This window comes from Scyliorhinus torazame, chromosome 21, assembly GCF_047496885.1.
Source record: "Scyliorhinus torazame isolate Kashiwa2021f chromosome 21, sScyTor2.1, whole genome shotgun sequence".
Classification (NCBI taxonomy): Eukaryota; Metazoa; Chordata; class Chondrichthyes; order Carcharhiniformes; family Scyliorhinidae; genus Scyliorhinus; species Scyliorhinus torazame.
Window position 1 is genome coordinate 83,338,140 of NC_092727.1, and position 18,154 is coordinate 83,356,293.

Consider the following 18,154-nt stretch of genomic DNA (forward strand, 5'->3'; position numbering starts at 1 on the left):
TGCACAGACAACAACCCAAGCTGGGAATTGAACCCGGGTCCCTGGTGCTGTTAAGCACCAGTGCTAACCACTGTGTTGCCTTCCACCCAATGCTGAAACCCTTGGCCCCCATCCATTTTCCTGACCCCACAAAGATCTACCTGAGGGTTGTTGTTGGCAGCGCAGCACAGAAGGCTTAAATCCTCTTTGTAGCCCATCCACCTCACACTAAACGGGTTTTCACACTCAAATAAAAGCAAAATACAGTGGACATAGGAAATTTTAAATAAAAACAGGAAATGCTGGAAAAACTCAGCAGTTCTAGCAGCATCTGGTGAGAGGGACAGTTGTATCAAGACTTGACATTAACTAAATGTTAGCTCTGGTTTTTCTCTCTCCGTGGGTGCTGCCAGACCTGAACCTCTCCACTTTCTGTCCGGCTTTCGCGTACACGCATCTTGCGTAATTGAATCCGAAGCCAAATACAGTGTGTGCCTTGGGACTACCTGTTTCGTTGTACAGATCATGCTTTGTGCCCAGTTCACACAAACCTGCTAGACCATTGACTTAATTTCAGGACCTAAACTAACTTGTTATGTTCGCAGCAGTCTAATTTGGTATTTGAAAAGTAAAACCAAATTCACTGTGTGTTGCAGGCAGAATTTGCTTCCACGTGGTGACCAGCCTGTTGATTACTCATGGAGACATTGGAAAGCCTATATAAATAGAACGTGCAATAGAAGAGATTTGAAATTCAAAATATTTACAGACTGCATTCTGTGTGAAGTTTACTGCCACAAAGAAGATGACCGTGTAACTGGTCTTTCTGAAAGTTTGCACTTGTTTAAAACTCTACTCACTAAAATTTTGAAGTGCTTTTTTTACAACAGCTAAATGTCACGTGTGTTTTATGGAACTTTTGAGAAGTCTGCTTTAGAAGATGCATGCCTCTTTCCAAGTGATGTATCAGCAGTGCACAAAAACCCATGTAGGCATGACGAGCCCAAGCTAGTATGTTTTCCAGTGGTACTGGACTAAATGTCTAACTTGTTCTATCTTCCAGTGAAACGTGATATCCAGCAAGATGATGAAGAAGCTGTCCGTGTTAAGGAGCAGAGCATTCTGGAGCTGGGGGGTCTCTTAGCCAAAACCGGGCAAGCAGCAGGTAAACTATATAGCAGCAGCATGTATTGAATGCACGAGAGGCCGAGCAATAAAACCTGTTTCTATTTGGAGCTTTCTGTTTCCTGTTGATCCAAGTGTTGCATTAAAAAGTATTATGCTGGTTCCTGGGAGAGAAAAATCGTATCCCGGTGACCCTTTCCTGTTCTATTGTTTTTCAGTTTCCTGGGGTCTATCCTGTTCTGTGCAAACTGAAATTATTTCTGGCAACATTATTTCAATGAGTTTAGAACTTGAACTAACTTTCCTCATAAAAAATCTTTTTCTTCTGCCAGTTTCTGAGCATTAAGTAATTTTCACACAATGATAAACCACAGAAGGAGGCCATTGTGTTTGTGATGTTTTGAAAGAGCTGTCCACTCCCCTGCTTACTACTAACAGTCCTGTTTTTCCCATTCAATTATTTATGTAGTTCTCTTTTTAAAAAGTTACTATTGAATTTGCTTCTATCATGCTTTTGGGCAGTCCGTTACAGAGCATTGTAACTCATTATTTAAAAATAATTAATTTTCTTCTGGTTATTTTGCCAATTACCGTAAATCTATATCGATTGAATGGTTTGCCTTCCAGTTATTTTGGTAGTTTGTTCAAATATTTGAATATTCCTGAAAACGAAGACATGTTGCCGAAACCATCAAGATAAATGCAAGAATGCCAGGTTAAAACAATCAGAACAATTTATGTTATAGGATAAAACGGTTGGTTGGCAGGTCACTTCTGATTACCCAAGGCCTTGCCTTGGAGAAAACAATAATAGACTTCCAAGCTGAAAACAGTGCAAAGCTTGAACATATTATTTTGGTTTACAATGAATGTGTCCCAAGCGTGAATGGACCACATTACAAGTTCACCTGATTATCTTAAAGTAGTTGTTAGTGTGGCTATTAGTGCACCCGGGATTGCTCAGCAACTGCTGGTCAATTGCAGAATCACCTCTGACAGCAGGTGTTTTGTTTTGGGTTTGGCAAGCACACAATAGTTGAGTGCAACCTATATTGTGAGCAACTGAAGGATCTTCTGTTTGATTTAATCAACCAATTTCTGGAATACTTGGCCTTACATACCTGATATTGCATCAACACTGAAATTGGGCTCATTGCGGTGTTGCTCATGTTGCGGTGTTGCTTAACAGTTCTGAGTTCTCTTGATAGCTAAACTAAGAGCCAATTTGAGAAAATCAATTGTGATCATAACATGACACATTTATGCTTGTAGAAGCGACAGATATTTATTCACAGGAAGGAATGTTCAAACCATGTTCCCTTTTTTGAATTACTCAGCAGCTTGGGGAGCCTCTAATTTCTCATTGCTTTTTCATGGCAATGCCTCAGGCAATCAGAGCTGACTTGCCAATCAAATGGCGCCCTTCTGTCCTGCGATATCCATTGTTATGACTGTTTGAAATTTGGTATTCTTGTATTTGTCCTGATGAATATAAGATGAAAAGCTTGAGCAGCATGTCACTTTTCAGCAATATTCAAGGTCTGTACTACCAAGTGAATGTTCAAACATTTGTAAAAAGGTGCTTCATTGTCACCTCAGGCAGTGTGGAACCTGTAGTCATTGTTCCTTCGCAAAATTGCCCCATGCATGTACTTTATGGAACTGTATTAATGATTATAAATCCTGTATAGGGTCACTGGGTTGCATTGTTTTTGTATAACCGGTAAACTTGTGCTTTAATCATTTTATACCAAACAAAATATCATCGGCAAGGAATATTTTTAGTGTTTCTTGTGGACTATCACTTTTGAGAATGGGTGCATTGCAAAACTAAACTTACTCCATAATTTATTCATTTTAGTTCCCGTTTTAAAATTTATCCCACCTTTAAATTAAATATGGCATAGGTTCTATATATAAACTCCAAACTGGGATGCAATTTGCTTCATTCAATGCATGGATCACAATTTGTTTTTGTACTGGGATATACATTGATCGCTAATTGTGACTCCACAGTGGAAGTGCAAAACTTCTGCTTTATCTGAAGTTTTTTGTGACACCTAAAAATCAATTGCACATAGAGAGCTTCAAAACCTAGCAAGATTTTTTAAATCTTCTTTCTTGAATGTATTAACATTGCCTCTTTTTCACAGAAGCGCAGACTTTATTTCTTTGTTTCACCCTTTCTCTTCAAATTACTCCAGTAATCAAGGTTTGAGCAATGGTAATCAAGTGACATGCCATATTTAAAGATGTGCATTTCCTAGAGTTTGTGGGCAGCTGATGTGAAAATTATCCACAATTTCTCATTAAGTAAAAATTGTAAAATGCTCTGAGTGCTTATTGGTTTCTAAGCTTCCAAAACATCTTCATTGGAAAGAAAGTGCTGAACTGGTACCCACTAAAATATAACTGCCAAAAAAATTCAGGCTCTTGTTATTTGCTTTGCGTAGACTGGAACTCTGAACATGTGAAATTAATTTTCCCTCTCTATAGAACTGGGGGGTCTGCTGAAGTACGTCAGACCATTTCTAAATTCGATCAGTAAAGCCAAGGCTGCTCGGTTGGTTCGGTCGTTGCTCGACTTGTTCCTAGATATGGAAGCAGCAACTGGTCAGGAGGTAAGAGCTAACAGTGATGATTTGCTTAGCTGTCCAATGCTGATTTTCTGTTTAATCTGACAAAACAAATAAAAGCATAGAACCTAAATTGTGCAGAATTGATGTCATGACCAAAAACTGTTGGGACTGCAGCATCTCATGCATTCCGTTAATTGAATGAATCCCACCTGCCTCTTGGACATGCATAGATGAAGATCAAGTTGAATCATCGAATCCCCAGAGTGCAGGAGGAGGCCATTCGGCCCATCGAGTCTGCACCGACCCTCCGAAAGAGCACCCCACCTAGATCCACTCCCCTGCCCGATCCCCATAATCCCACCTAACCGTTGGACATTAAGGGACAATTTATAGCATAGCTAATCCACCTAACCTATATAACTTTGGACAGTGGGAGTAAACCAGAGCACCTGGAGGAAACCCACGCAGACACTGGGAGAATATGCAAACTCCACACGTACAGCCACCCAATGTTGGAATCCAATCTGGGTCCCTGGCGCCGTGAGGAAGCAGTGCCAACCGCTGTGCCGCCCAGTCCATCCATCCTTTCAGCTTTTAGTTGTTTGGTGTAAAGGAATTATTAAGTGGGCACCAAACCACCTAATACAATGTCACCATTGCTAAGTGATGGAGCATCTAGTTTAGGGTGCTTATGCTGACACATTGTGGTGCTGAAAGGAGTGCTGCACTGTTTGATGCCAACTTTCAGATGAGACATTAAACTGAAGCTGCATCTACCCTTGTTTGTAAAACTCCATGATAATTTTTGAAGAAAAGCAGAGGGGTTCTCTGGTGTCTTAGCCAAGATTTATCCTTTTGATTATCAATTTCACTCTGCACAGCGTGATCCTACAAACAACAAAGTTGCTAGAGTCTTCCCCTACATTACTGTGACTGCAAAAGATGGGCCAGTAGATTGCATTAAGATAATAGATTTTTTTTTGCATAGCTTTACATCAGAAAAAATTTTGCCTCACTTTTGCTTGTACTTAGCCATTATGGAACTAACTGAGCTGTGGTCTTTACAGGTTGAATTGTGTTTAGAATGCATCGAGTGGGCAAAATCTGAGAAAAGGACGTTTCTACGCCAAGCTTTGGAGGTATGCTTTTGATACATTAATTGGTCTCAACAAGGAAAGTAATGTGAAATAATATCCAGCTAAAGTCTGCAATTCACCCATGAGTTCAGAAGAAGTTTCTAAACCACTTACTTTTCAACTGGGAATCATTTTTTTATTTTCTTACGTAGCAGTAACAGAAAGCAATCCTTTAAGCCAGTAACAGAAAGCAATCCTTTTTGCAACAGTAAAGAATCTTTTAATTTTTGACAAATGTTTCCATATTTAGCACTTTGGCAATGTAGATTAAAAAACATTTTTTTTTTTTTTTTTCTGTAGTATCTTAGTTTTGGTTTCCATGTACCATTTGGAGGAATCTCTAATATTTAATTTTGACAATCAATACATTTGACTGCTAAGAATGTGAATTTTTGATACTCCGGAACCCTCTAGTTTCCCATGGTAGTGAGGGAAATTAACAAATGTTGGCCCAGTGCTTTTCTCACTGGTAGTTGGTTCCATTGCTGCATAAGCACAGGATCCTTTGAACATGACACCGACCCACTGTTCTGAGTAAGGGAGTTGAATGACTGCTAACAGATTTGTCTGAGCACTTTTATTTTAGTTACCTGTGGTGTGACTCTTATTGCTAAAATGGGGCTTCAAGATTTTAAAATCTATTTCATGAGTAAACACCTAAAATTACAGAAGTATTGTTCGTTTGTCTTCTGGAAATGGTAGTTCAAAACAAAAATGAAGTATGTAGACCGCATAGGTACTTCTAATCCATAGTCTCTGGCTTTAAATTTAGACATATTTCAAAATTAAACGGAACTGCCTCATGATTTTGTATTATTCCCCTTTGATGTTTCTATTTTTTTTTTAGATTTGTTGAATTAATTGCAAAATTGCTAAGTTTCAGACATGCAAGGAAAACATTTTTTAAAGCTTCCAATTTGTTGGAGTGTTGCTGGAGTATATGTTGGAGTTGTGGTGTAGAATGATAAATGTTTGAAAGGAAGTATCAGCCAGGGAACTGGTGTAGAGTGGATAGATTTGAAAAGAAAAATTTAGAATCATTTTCAAGGGTTTGTGATACATTCACAGTTGAATATTTTCCTGAATCTTAATGTGCTTTAAAGTTTGTCTCAAAAAATATAAATATATCCTCAAGCCTGATATTGTGAGCTTGCTATGTGGAAAGGTGTGGGTGAAAAGGATTGGCAGCACGGTAGCACAGTGGTCAGCACAGTTGCCTCACAGCTCCAGGGTCCCAGGTTCGATTCCCGGCTTGGGTCATCGTCTGTGCGGAGTCTGCACGTTCTCCCTGTGTCTGCGTGGTTTTCCTCTGGGTGCTTCGGTTTCCTCCCACAGTCCAAAGATGTGTGGGTTAGGTGGATTGGCCATGATAAATTGCCCTTAGGTTAGGTGGGGATACTGGGCTACGGGTATGTGTGAGCTGAAGTGGGGTGCTCTTTTCAAGAGCCGGTGCAGACTCGATGGGCTGAATGGCATCCTTCTGCACTAAATTCTACAGCAAAAAACTTTTATGCTTCGCACTCTGCATTATATTAGTGTGACAGCTTTCTTTAGAACTAGGTGGTAGGACGATACAGTGGCACAGCTGCCTGCGGCGCTTAGGACCCGGGTCACTGTCTGTGGAGTTGTACGCTTTCCCCGTGTCTGCGTGGGTTTCACCCCACAACCCAAAGATGTGCAGGTTAGGTGGATTGACCACACCAAACTGCGCCTTAATTGGAAAGAAAAATTGGGTACTCTGAATTTATTTTTTAAAAGCCCTACGTTTTCGATAAGTATTACAGCATCAAGCCTTGATTGTTGCAAAGTTCAAAAAAATTGGCATTAGTTTGATACAATTGCAGTGCAGTAAGATTGCACACTGAATGGAAATGCTGATTTAGGTTTCTGGTGGCACCAATTTCTTTTTCTGAGATCTGAGTTTGAAACAACTGAAGCTAGAACCTGTTACGGGAAAAGTCCTGTGGAGTGAAGGTATGGGGTCTTTCAAGTGGCCTTTGAAACTTTGGGTACCCGAGAACTGCTGTCAAAGTAGATAATTGAAATGAAAAATGAAAATCGCTTATTGTCACAAGTAGGCTTCAATGAAGTTACTGTGAAAAGCCCCTAGTCGCCACATTCCGGCGCCTGTTCGGGGAGGCTGGTACAGGAATTGAACCGTGCTACTGGCCTGCCTTGGTCTGCTTTAAAAGCCAGTGTGCTAAAGGAGATTTGATGGAGGTGTTAAAATGCTTGAGGGATCTGGACAGACTTGATAGAAAATATTCCCATTGGTGATAAGTCCGAGAACCAGAAGACATCAATTTAAGATGATTAGCAAAAAGACCATGACTTGAAGAGAAACAGTTTAACATCTGAGTGTTTAGGAGTGGGAATGCATTTCTTGAGTCTGATGATGGAGGAAATTTCTATTGTGGCTTTCAAAAGGGAATTAGATAAGCACCTGAAGAGAGAAAATTTGCAGGACTATGGGGAGAGGGTGGGAGAGTGGGACCAACTGAGCTGCTCTTGCTGAGAGCACAGGAAGGATGAGCCAAAGGGCTGCCTCCTGTGCTGTAACCATTCAAAGATTTTGTGATAAATTAACTTTTGTTCTTGGACATGTATAACCTTTCACTCTTATATTGCATGTGAACATATGACTTGGGAGCAGAAGTAGGCCACACAATCATGATCTCATTTTAACCTCAACTTCACAGTTCTGCCTACCTAAATAACCTTTCACCCCCCCCCCCCCCCTTTGCTTATCAACACTCATTCCCTCTGCCGTGAAGATATTCAAGGACTCTGCCTCAACCACTTTGAGGAAGATAATTCTAAAATCTCTCAACCTTCTTGAGAGAAACAAAAGATCCTCTTCTCTGTCCTAAACGGGCGATCTATTATTTTAAAACAATCACCCTGATTTCTCATTTTGCCCACAAGAGATAACTTCTTTTCTGCGTCCAGTCTGTCAAGTCTCCTCAGGATCTTGTATGTTTCAATCAAGTTTCCTCTTGCTCTTCTGAACTCCAGCATATACAAGCCTAGCCTGTCCAGCCTTTTCTCATCAGACAAGCCACCCATTCCAGGTATTAATCTAGTGAACCTTCTCTGAACTGCTTCTAATGTATTTACATCTTTCCTTAATTAAGACAAATACAGTACACTACTCCAGATGCGGTCTCACCAATGCACTATAATGAGATTCCATAAACCATACAAACCCTCTTATGGGGTTATCTTACACACATCTGTACAGTTTGGTATTGTTGGTGCGTGAAGTGTACATTTTAGTTTTGTGTCCAAGGGTGAAATGTGCTTTTAATATTCGGTAAGGCACCCTAAACTGTATTGTATTTGTTATTGATGAGAAAGAAGGTGTATTTACATCTATTGTAATGCAAACAGCAGTAATGATCACAAGAGGATGCATGTCAGATTTTTTACTTCGGCATTAGGAATCAGTACAGTACCAGGTATGTATATGTAAAGTTACATTTTCAGTTTATAGGGAACAGGTGACTCTGTGGTCTTGGTGCTGAGCATGAGGAAAAAGTATGATTATCCATAAAGCTAAAACTACATTCAAATTCAGCTCAAATGTTCAGCTCCCATTTAGTTCCTATTGATGACCTGGAAATTGTATGCTGGCATTTCCAAAAAAACATTTTGCCCATGGTGAGGCTATTGACTTGTTGACCAATGCAAACACCGACTCCCATGGTTTTTATGACATCGCAGTGAGCATGATTTTGTTGCCATTGTTATTGTGATTTTTCTTTGATGATGACATGTTTTTTAAAAAATGTTACACCGATACCAAATTTCTTTAGTGTATTGTGCCTTTTCAAAGATCAACTTCAACTTAACAGCAGAGATCAAGAGAGCACTAGCTGTGATGAGGCCTGCCGCAGCTAATAACTAGTGCACTGCAGCTAATTGCTGATCCTGGTGCTGAGGTAGTTAATTGGCTTAAAGGTACAATTTAATGAGCATATTTTTAAATTTTACATTTGTCATTATCCAAGCTCTGCTAACATGCACATTTGAACAGTAATCAGCCACTTTTGGATTCACGATTTTATTAAAATTTTATCGACAGTGGTTCCTTGAATTTTGAGTGCATTTTCCATGATTATTAACTTTCGGCTGGAAAAACTAATTTATCAAAAATAATTGTTGGTAGCCAAGGAAATGTAAAGCAGCATAACACTGCATCTCTCCTGACTTAGGAGTGTTCAAATCTTGACACTGGAATGCAAAAAAGGAAAAAAGAAATAATTTGCCCTGCTGCTGCAGAACTTTTTCTCATTCCATTAATTTATTTTTCATCAGTCTAATTCAAACCTCTTGAACTAAGCTTTCACAATGCTGTTGCACCTCAGAATAATTTGATTACTTTTGCAAAACTGATGTTCTTGAGATTTTAGGATGGCTGTCAGCTTGGTATAGTTAAGCCCACATCTTAAAGATTTAAAGACCCAGAGGTTTGGAAAAAGAGTTAAAGGATTTAAAAAATATTTTTACTGTACTTCCAAAAGTTTTGCACTTTAATGACTTGCGTTCAAACTTCAGTTGAAACACGTACATTTTAACTATTTTAATATTTCCTATACAGGCTCGCTTGGTTTCTCTGTACTTTGACACTAAGAGGTACCAGGAGGCATTGCAATTAGGTAACTATTAATACTGCCTTTCATCTGTTGGGTAGCTAGCCTGGGAGCTGTGATCACTGGCAGCAGAATGTTGTGGGTGGCTTGGGTTAAAAACTTCAATCAGGTAAATTAGAATGCACGAATTTCCTCATCTTTCAACTTGTATATCTACGGTGTTGGCGGTAATGAATTAGCACGCAGATTGAGTACTGCTGGTCTAAGTGGTGCATTTTGTCATTAGTTTGAAATCTTAGTGATTGCTTTAAGCTGTGTATGTTTTGGTTTGGGAAATCCATGGTGTTTTTCAACAGTTTTGGGGTGGATTTCATGGTGGGCTGATAATTAATCAGGTGATTAACTAGGTAGTGCAATCAAATGATCTGGGAAACTATAGTGAAATTAATTTAACACAGGTATTTGTTACTGACACACTTTAAATTGGAGGATACGTGATCTTAATTCAAATTTGCGCCTGGTATTGACATGTTTAATATCCTGAGATGTTTTGCTGTTTGTTTCAACACTAATTTCAAGAGAAGCAGTCTGAATTTCCATATCTTTTGTTGATTGAAAACGTGAAGAGAGAAAGCTGGTTTTTTTTTTAATAGGGTCCTTGTTACAATCGGGTCCTTATTACATTGCTGATATACATCTTAAAAAACTTAAAATATAGTGAATTACTTTGAAGTGCTGTCACCATGCTTAAAATCAGCAGAAATTTCTGATCTCAGTTTAAAATGAGACCAATGTGTTGGTTTCTTACCTTTTTTTTTTAGTTTATGGAATATTTAGTCTTTCAGTGCATTTCACAATTTTTTTGTTGAGGTGCTTCTAAACCATTTGAGTTCTTTTTTTGCATAACCATGATGGCTTGCTCTGCAACGGTCTAACCCATCCCATCTTTTCTTTTCTGTGTACAACATAAAAATTCCACTAGAGGTCAGGGCTCCACCAATTTTGGTTTATGCATCCCTGACTGTCCACCAGGGGCCAGTATACTATTTAAGTGCAATTGGATTTAGTTACAGGATTTATGTTTGCACAGGTATGCTGAATTTTCATGAATTGACATTTTTTACATTTACATTTTATTTTTATTGCTTGAAAATATTTAGAAAGACAGGCATTTATAGCACCTTTACTGCACCACTAAGACATTTCAAAGGGCTCTCCCATACCAAAGATGCACATCCCACATTGAGTCGTTAACGGAATTGAACAAAGAACAAAGAAAAGTACAGCACAGGAACAGGCCCTTCGGCCCTCCAAGCCCGTGCCGACCATGCTGCCCGACTAAACTACAATCTTCTACACTTCCTGGGTCCGTATCTCTCTATTCCCATCCTAGATGTATTTGTCAAGATGCCCCTTAAATGTCACTATCGTCCCTGCTTCCACCACCACCTCCGGGAGCGAGTTCCAGGAACCCACTACCCTCTGTGTAAAAAAACTTGCCTCGTACATCGACTCTAAACCTTGCCCCTCTCACCTTAAACCTATGCCCCCTAGTAATTGACCCCTCTACCCTGGGGAAAAGCCTCTGACTATCCACTCTGTCTATGCCCCTCATAATTTTGTAGACCTCTATCAGGTCGCCCCTCAACCTCCGTCGTTCCAGTGAGAACAAACTGAGTTTATTCAACCGCTCCTCATAGCTAATGCCCTCCATACCAGGCAACGTTCTGGTAAATCTCTTCTGCACCCTCTCTAAAGCCTCCACATCCTTCTGGTAGTGTGGCGACCAGAATTGAACACTATACTCCCAAGTGTGGCCTAACAAAGGTTCTATACAGCTGCAACATGACTTGCCAATTCTTATACTCAATGCCCCGGCCAATGAAGGCAAGCATGCCGTATGCCTTCTTGACTACCTTCTCCACCTGTGTTGCCCCTTTCAGTGACCTGTGGACCTGTACACCTAGACCTCTCTGAATTTCAATACTCTTGAGGGTTCTACCATTCACTGTATATTCCCTACCTGCATTAGACCTTCCAAAATGCATTACCTCACATTTGTCCGGATTAAACTCCATCTGCTATCTCTCCGCCCAAGACTCCAAACAATCTAAATCCTGCTGTATCCTCTGACCGTCCTCATCGTTATCCGCAATTCCACTAACCTTTGTGTCGCCTGCAAACTTACTAATCAGACCAGTTACATTTTCCTCCAAATCATTTATATATACTACAAACATCAACGGTCCCAGCACTGATCCCTGCGGAACACCACTAGTCACAGCCCTCCAATTAGAAAAGCATCCTTCCATTGCTACTCTCTGCCTTCTATGACCTAGCCAGTTCTGTATCCACCTTGCCAGCTCACCCCTGATCCCGTGTGACTTCACCTTTTATACTAGTCTACCATGAGGGACCTTGTCAAAGGCCTTACTGAAGTCCATATAGACAACATCCACTGCCCTACCTGCATCAATCATCTTTGTGACCTCCTCGAAAAACTCTTATCAAGTTAGTGAGACACGACCTCCCCTTCACAAAACCATGCTGCCTCTCACTAATACGTCCATTTGCTTCCAAATGGGAGTAGATCCCGTCTCGAAGAATTCTCTCCAGTAATTTCCCTACCACTGACGTAAGGCGCATCGGCCTGTAGTTCCCTGGATTATCCTTGCTATCCTTCTTAAACAAAGGAACAACATTGGCTATTCTCCAGTCCTCCGGGGCGTCACCTGAAGACAGTGAGGATCCAAAGATTTCTGTCAAGGCCTCAGCAATTTCCTCTCTAGCCTCCTTCAGTATTCTGGGGTAGATCCCATCAGGCCCTGGGGATTTATCTACCTTAATATTTTTCAAGACGCCCAACACCTCGTCTTTTTGGATCTCAATGTGACCCAGGCTATCTACACACCCTTCTCCAGACTCAACATCTATCAATTCCTTCTCTTTGGTGAATACTGATGCAAAGTATTCATTTAGTACCTCGCCCGTTTCCTCTGGCTCCACACATAGATTCCCTTGCCTATCCTTCAGTGGGCCAACCCTTTCCCTGGCTACCCTCTTGCTTTTTATGTACGTGTAAAAAGCCGTGAGATTTTCCTTAACCCTATTTGCCAATGACTTTTCGTGACCCCTTCTAGCCCTCCTGACTCCTTGCTTAAGTTCCTTCCTACTTTCCTTATATTCCACACCGGCGTCGTCTATTCCCAGCCTTTTAGCCCTGACAAATGCCTCCTTTTTCTTTTTGACGAGGCCTACAATATCTCTCGTTATCCAAGGTTCCCGAAAATTGCCGCATTTATCCTTCTTCCTCACAGGAACATGCCGGTCCTGAATTCCTTTCAACTGACACTTGAAAGCCTCCCACATGTCAGATGTTGATTTACCCTCAAACATCCGCCCACAATCTAGGTTCTTCAGTTCCCGCCTAATATTGTTATAATTAGCCTTCCGCCAATTTTGCACATTCACCCTCGGACCACTCTTATCCTTGTCCACCAGCACTTTAAAACTTACTGAATTGTGGTCACTGTTCCCGAAATGCTCCCCTACTGAAACTTCTACCACCTGGCCGGGCTCATTCCCCAATACCAGGTCCAGTACAGCCCCTTCCCTATCTGCTCTGCCTCAGAGCCATACTGCCCCTATTCCCTAGTTCTCCCTCAATGCTCTCACCTTCTGACCTATTGCTCCCGTGCTCACCCCCCTGCCATACTAGTTTAAACTCTGCCGTGTGACACGAGCAAACCTCGCGGCCAGGATATTTATGTCTCTCCAGTTTAGATGCAAATCTTGGTATTAGATTTTATTTGTTGGTTGTATGTCCATTACACATTATATTTTGAGTTATTAGTGTACAGGAATTTTCTTTCGCTCTGTCCACATATTGAACCTCATTTTTCTGACAGATCTTGAAGCCGACTTGGATTTCCATTTTTATGCATCTGCTTTGCACAATTGTTTTCAACCTAGCTGCCAGATACCATTGCTAATAAGTTATTTCACCATTTTCTGCTTTAATTATTTTTAAAATGTTTACTGAATTAGTATTTAGTGTTGAGATGCAGCACAATTTATATACATTGTGGCACCTAAGTTGGTCTGATTTTTCTTGCCTGTTTTTGAAAGATTTGAGCTGTTCAACTAGAGGCGCAAAGCATGGCTGAAGTGTTCACCTGCAGAGAGAGTGGTAGCTGGGTATTGTTCTTCCAATTGCAGCAGGGCAGCAAGTGGAAAACGTAGCTGAGGCTTAAGATCAGATCTCCCACCTGAACTAGGATCAGCGAATGATTTTTGACCTGAGTATTTTTAAAGGGATTCCCTGGATGGATGCTTGGATTTACAAAACAAAGAACAATACAGCACAGGAACAGGCCCTTTGGCCCTCCAAGTCTGTACCGGTCATACCACCCGTGGCCAAAACGCTCAGCACTTCCTAGTGTCGCATCCCTCAATACACCATCCTATCCATGTATTTGTCGAGATGCCTTTTGAATGCCAATAATGTATCTGCTTCCACAACCTCCCCTGGTAGCGCGTTCCAGGCACTCACCATCCTGTGTAAAAAAAAAAAAAAAAAAAAAAACCTGCCTCACACACGCATCTCCTTTAAACTTCGCCCCAAGGTCCTTAAACCTGTGCCCCCTGGTCACTGACCCCTCCACCCTGGGAAAGAGTGCTTGCCCATTCATGCCCCCCTCATAATCTTGTAGACCTCTATTAGGTCGCCCCTCAACCTCTTGTCATTCTAATGAAAACAATGACTGGCCAAGCATACATCTAGACGAGTCTCCGGCTCTGTGTCTCGTCTATTAAGTTATTGTATCCCTGCAGTTGCAGCTGTGCTCAGTGATGCTGTTTTAGAGAAGGAAAAATTTGACCAAGTTCTTGCTTTTGGCCACTTAAACCTCTGGCGTTTGCAGGAAATATACATTTGTAAACATTGGGTGATTAAAAATATTTCACATGGACCAAAAGTTTGTTACACTGTTAAACTGGGTTTTCTGAAAGTTGAAAATAATGAATGTAGGAGATGCTTTTTATAGATTGGAACTGGTCTTGTCAGCTTTTTCTTTTCTCCCAGAGGTGGCACAGACAATAGATAGACAGAAGGGGGATAAGGTGCAGTAATTGGGACTGAAGAGTGAATAGTCTTGAGTGACAGTGCGGTGATGTAACATTAGAGTTGTAATGCTATTCAAACTTTAATGATTTTAGACCTGGATTGGATTGTGAAAGATTTGGCTCCGAAATTGAATTTCTCATCATCATAAAGCATACTTTTTGTGTTCATTCAGATGGTGGTTTACTGGCAGCCATTCTGAAAAAGATTTTCCAATTATGCAGTGTCTTGAATGCTGTGGAAAGCTTCAAACAATGCAAGATTCAAACATCATCACGTCCAAATGTCAGTTTGATGTTGCCTCCATTGTATCTCAGTGTACCTGCTTGGCAGTATTGGAATCATAGAATGCCCACAGACCAGAAAGAGGAAATTTGACTCACCGAGCCTGCACCAAACCTTTGAAAGGCTGCCCTACCTAGGCCCAATCCCCCACCCAGTAGTCTCGCACTAAGGGGCAATTTACATGCCCAATCCACCTAAACTGCACATTTTTGGACCATGGGAGGAAACCAGAGCACTCAGAGGAATCCACATGGGGAGAAAGTGCAAACTCCACGCAGGCAGTCACCCAAGATAGTAATCTAACCTGGGTCCCTGGCGCTGTGAGGCAGCAGTACTAACCACTATGCCACTGTGATGCCCATAGAAGGAGGCCATTCAGCCCATCGAGTTTTTTAATTAAATATGTTTATTAAGAACCCCCCCCCCGGTTGCTGCTGCTGTTGACCGAACTTCATCTAACGCTCCGCGAGATAGTATAGGAACGGTTGCCACCACCTGGAGAACCCCTGCACAGACCCTCTCAAGGCAAACCTTATCCTCTCTAACTTGATAAACCCTGCCATATCACTTATCCAGGCTTCCACACTGGGGAGCTTCGCATCTTTCCACACTAACAAGAACCTCCGCCGGGCTACCAGGGACGCAAAGGCCAGAATGCCGGCCTCTTTCGCCTCCTGCAGTCCCGGCTCGTCCGCCACTCCAAATAGTGCTAGCCCCCAACTTGGCTTGACCTGGACTTTCACCACCTCAGACATAGCCCTCGCAGCACCCCTCCAGAACCCATCCAGTGCCGGGCACGACCAGAACATATGGGCGTGGTTCGCCGGGCTTCCTGAACACCTCCCACATCTGTCGTCCACCCCAAAGAACCTACTCAGCCTCGCCCCCGTCATATGCGCTCTGTGAATAACCTTAAACTGTATCAGGCTAAGCCTGGCACATGAGGAAGAGGAATTAACCCTACTCAGGGCATCAGCCCATAGCCCCTCTTCAATCTCCTCCCCCAACCCCTCCTCCCATTTACCCTTCAGCTCCTCTACCAAAGCCTCCCCCTCTTCTTTCATCTCCTGGTATATCGCCGACACCTTACCCTCTCCGACCCATACACCCAAAATCATCGTGTCTTGAATCCCCTATGCCGGGAGCAACGGGAATCCCCTCACCTGTCGCCTCACAAACGCCCTCACTTGCATGTACCTGAAAGCGTTTCCCGGGGTAGCCCAAATTTCTCCTCCAGCGCCCCTAGGCTCTCAAACGTCCCATCAATGAACAGGTCCCCCATTCTTCTAATCCCTGCCCGATGCCAGCTCTGAAACCCCCCCGTCCATCCTTCCTGGGACAAACCGATGGTTATCCCCGATCGGGGACCACACCGAGGCTCCCATCGCACCCCTGTGTCGTCTCCACTGGCCCCAGATCTTTAGCTTTGCAGCCACCACCGGACTCGTGGTGTACCTTGTCGGCGAGAGCGGCAGTGGTGCCGTCACCAGCGCCCCCAGACTCTTTCCTTTGCAGGACGCCATCTCCAACCTCTTCCATGCCACCCCCTCTCCCTCCATCACCCACTTACAGATCATCGCCACATTGGCTGCCCAGTAGTAGCCACCCAGATTCTGCAACGCCAGCCCTCCCCTATCTCTACTACGCTCCAGAAACCCCCTCCTTACCCTCGGGGTCTTATTCGCCCACACAAAACCCATAATGCTCCTGCCTACCCTCTTAAAAATGGCCTTGGTGAGCACAATTGGAAGGCACTGGAACAGAAAAAGAAACCTCGGGAGGACCACCATTTAAATCGACTGTACTCTGCCCGCTAGCGAGAGTGGCAACATGTCCCATCGTTTGAAGTCCTCCTCCATCTGCTCCACCAGCCACGTCAAATTAAGTTTATGCAGGGCCCCCAACTCCTAGCTATTTGGATCCCCAAGTACCGAAAGCTCCTTTCCGCCCTCCTCAAAGGTAGATCATCTATCCCTCTTCCCTGGTCCCCTGGATGCACCACGAAGAGCTCACTTTTCCCTACATTGAGCTTATAGCCCAAAAAGTCCCCAAACTCCCTTAGAATCTGCGTGACCTCCACCATCCCATCCGCCACATACAGCAACAGGTCGTCTGCATACAGCGACACTCGATGCTCCTCTCCGCCTCGGACCACCCCCCTCCATTTCCTGGACTCCCTTAATGCCATGGCCAAAGGTTCAATTGCTAATGCAAACAACAGGGGGGACAGGGGGCACCCCTGCCTCGTCCCTCGATACAGCCGAAAATACTCCGACCTCCGCCGATTCGTAACCACACTTGCCACCGGTGCTCTATATAGGAGCTTAACCCAGCTAATAAACCCTCCCCCGAACCCAAACCTCCGCAACACTTCCCAGAGATGCTCCCACTCTACTCGGTCAAAGGCCTTCTCCGCGTCCATAGCTGCCACTATCTCCGCCTCTCCCTCCACCGATGGCATCATTATCACGTTTGGGAGCCTCCGCACATTGGTGTTTAGCTGCCTGCCCTTTACAAATCCCGTCTGGGCCTCGTGAATCACCCCCGGAACACAGTCCTCGATCCTCGTAGCCAGCACTTTTGCCAGCAACTTAGCATCCACGTTGAGGAGCGAGATCGGCCTGTACGACCCACATTGCAGTGGGTCCTTATCCCGCTTCAGGATCAAAGAGATCGTCGCCTCAGACATTGTTGGGGGCAGGGTTCCTTGCCTCATTGAAAGTCCTCACCAGCAACGGGGCTAACAGGTCTACGTACTTCCTGTAGAACTCAACCGGGAACCCATCCGGTCCCGGGGACTTCCCTGCCTGCATGCTCCCCAGTCCTTTAATCAGCTCCTCCAACCCAATTGGCGCCCCCAAACCAGCCACCTCCTGCTCCTCCATCCTCGGGAACCTCAGTTGGTCCAAGAACCGTCACATCCCCTCTTCCCCCGCTGGGGGCTGGGATCTGTACAGCTCCTCATAGAAGGCCTTGAATGCCTCATTTACTTTCACCGCACTGCGCACCGTAGTTCCGCTGCCATCCTCTTACGGAGCTGATGTGCCAGCAACCGGCTCGCCTTCTCCCCATACTCATACGTCGCCCCCTGTGCTTTCCTCCACTGTGCCTCTGCCTTCCCTGTGGTCAACAGGTCGAACTTCGCCTCTCCCTGAGTAATCCCTCTTCAGTGGCCTCGGCATATCTCCTGTCCACTCTTAAAATCTCCCCCACTAACCTCTCCCTTTCCATGCCCTCCACCTTCTCCCTATGAGCCCTGATGGAGATCAACTCTCCCCTGACCACCGCCTTCAGCGCCTCCCATGCTACCCCCACCTGCACCTCTCCGTTGTCGTT

General features: G+C 43.4%; 1 protein-coding gene across 2 annotated transcripts in view; it reads left to right on the plus strand.

Moving 5' to 3' along the window:
- LOC140398378 (26S proteasome non-ATPase regulatory subunit 11) overlaps window positions 1-18,154 on the plus strand; it is a 121,913-nt gene that overhangs the window by 24,927 nt on the left and 78,832 nt on the right. For both annotated transcript variants that reach the window (XM_072486996.1, XM_072486997.1), the window contains exons 2-5: window positions 1,043-1,144; window positions 3,601-3,725; window positions 4,751-4,822; window positions 9,420-9,477. In XM_072486996.1, coding sequence (XP_072343097.1) covers window positions 1,043-1,144; window positions 3,601-3,725; window positions 4,751-4,822; window positions 9,420-9,477 — 357 coding nt within the window. The remainder of the gene's footprint in view (window positions 1-1,042; window positions 1,145-3,600; window positions 3,726-4,750; window positions 4,823-9,419; window positions 9,478-18,154) is intronic.